The 1,539-nt window shown below is 41.3% G+C and overlaps 1 protein-coding gene across 1 annotated transcript; it reads right to left on the bottom strand.

Moving 5' to 3' along the window:
* Positions 1-76: 76 nt before the first annotated feature.
* On the bottom strand, positions 77-1,357 carry LOC109509649 (transmembrane protein 43-like). The gene is made up of 3 exons (XM_019859475.1): positions 1,228-1,357; positions 505-645; positions 77-286 (listed from the first exon to the last, which is right to left on the bottom strand). The coding sequence occupies exons 1-3, from the start codon at positions 1,243-1,245 to the stop codon at positions 92-94; spliced, it is 354 nt and encodes a 117-aa protein (XP_019715034.1). The 5' UTR covers positions 1,246-1,357; the 3' UTR covers positions 77-91.
* Positions 1,358-1,539: the final 182 nt, after the last annotated feature.

The following is a 1,539-nucleotide window of genomic DNA, read 5'->3' as shown; positions in this document are numbered from 1 at the left end:
TTTTTTTTTTTTTTTTAAAGTGATCGAGAGGTATTCATTTTAGAGTGCATTTAATATACTCGACTTGTACCTCATTGTAAGAATGACTGGCCTAACTGATGTTGGGAGTTTTAATAGTAATAATAATGAAGAGTGATGGAGTCAGGTCTACCTTTGAGGGACGCAAAGGTGCAGACAAATGAACCAAGCTGTTGTCGTTCTGCGGGTCGAGGCTGGCAAAAGTGTCCAGCGACACGACTTGAGCGAGCCCTTCATTCAGGGAGGACGCAGTCTGCACAGCCCGTCCCTGAAAGGAGGAAGAAACAGTGTTTACCATAATAATGCAAAGCACATCTATCCATTTCCTCGAGCTTGTACTCATTAGGATAGCAGGTTAGGCAAGAGGTGGGGTACACCGGGAGACTGGTCATTCAACTCCAGGCTGCTTGGTAAACGTACAAACCACAAATACGCTGAGATACACCCAAAGCAAATCTGGTATTCTCAACCATGTGTGATTCTCACCTCATTGGTGAAGAGAATATATATGGAAAGGAAAAACAGTCCAACGCCAACAAACGTTCCTCCTGCCGTGTCACTTAATCGTTGCAAAAATCCTGGGTTGGTCTTTGTCCTTACATGCTTGTGTGAGTCTTTACCTGAAAACTGAAACACACTATGTCAACGCCACTCTAAATGAAGAACTACGATGAGTCAAAAAGATGACTCCAGATTAAACGGACTAAAATTGTAGATTAAAGACAGTTTGCACTCTATAAAATTCATTTCGCACGTTATGCATTGAAAAAGAAGACAGCTTGGATTCTTAGTGAACCTTTGCCAAAACCATGTTTGCTCCATATGTTTTTCATGCAACAAAAAACAATTTCTCTCGATTTGTGTCAGGGCAAGTGTATAGGCTACATTACTATTACGTATCCAGAAAAATCCTGAATCTCGAGACAAACTAAAGCACAAAGCGCCAGAAAGAAGAAATATGTACAGCTAAAATATTGACCCTTAAGCTCCCTCGCAAGTGACATGAAACAAAATGTGTGTTTATCGGGGGCATATTTACGGCAATGCAGTTTCTTAATTACACTTGCTTGCGTCATACATTGATACGTCTTCTATTAGGCATGCAAGCAGCAAGCTCGTATGTTGACAAAAAGCAAATACAACATGGTAAACTCAACTGTCGTTTTTCGATAAATAAAGTGAATCACAGTTTGTATTTGAACAACTTACTGTCGTCGCCGAAGACATTTTAGTAACAGTCTAGAAAAAAAAGATAGGGATGATCACGAAACAACCAGAGGAAACAAACTTCAACTATCAATGACATCATTTCACTGCTGCTTCTTCTTGCTTTATTTTAAGCACGTTTGGAAACCAGCAAACGGATTAGCGCCACCCAGCGGACTGGGTCCGTAGAACGCTTCAACCAGACCCCAAGAGTCGGTGATGTTCTGCAGTGCAAGTCACGGCCATTCGATCAGCTTTGAAATTTCCAGGGGTCACAAAAATAACTCTTTCCTCCAAGTAGGACCCGCACCATTT

Source organism: Hippocampus comes, unplaced genomic scaffold (assembly GCF_001891065.2).
Source record: "Hippocampus comes isolate QL1 unplaced genomic scaffold, H_comes_QL1_v1.1 C16982056, whole genome shotgun sequence".
NCBI classification, from domain to species: Eukaryota; Metazoa; Chordata; class Actinopteri; order Syngnathiformes; family Syngnathidae; genus Hippocampus; species Hippocampus comes.
Note: the sequence above shows the minus strand (reverse complement) of the source record. Positions and strands in the feature narration are given on the sequence as shown.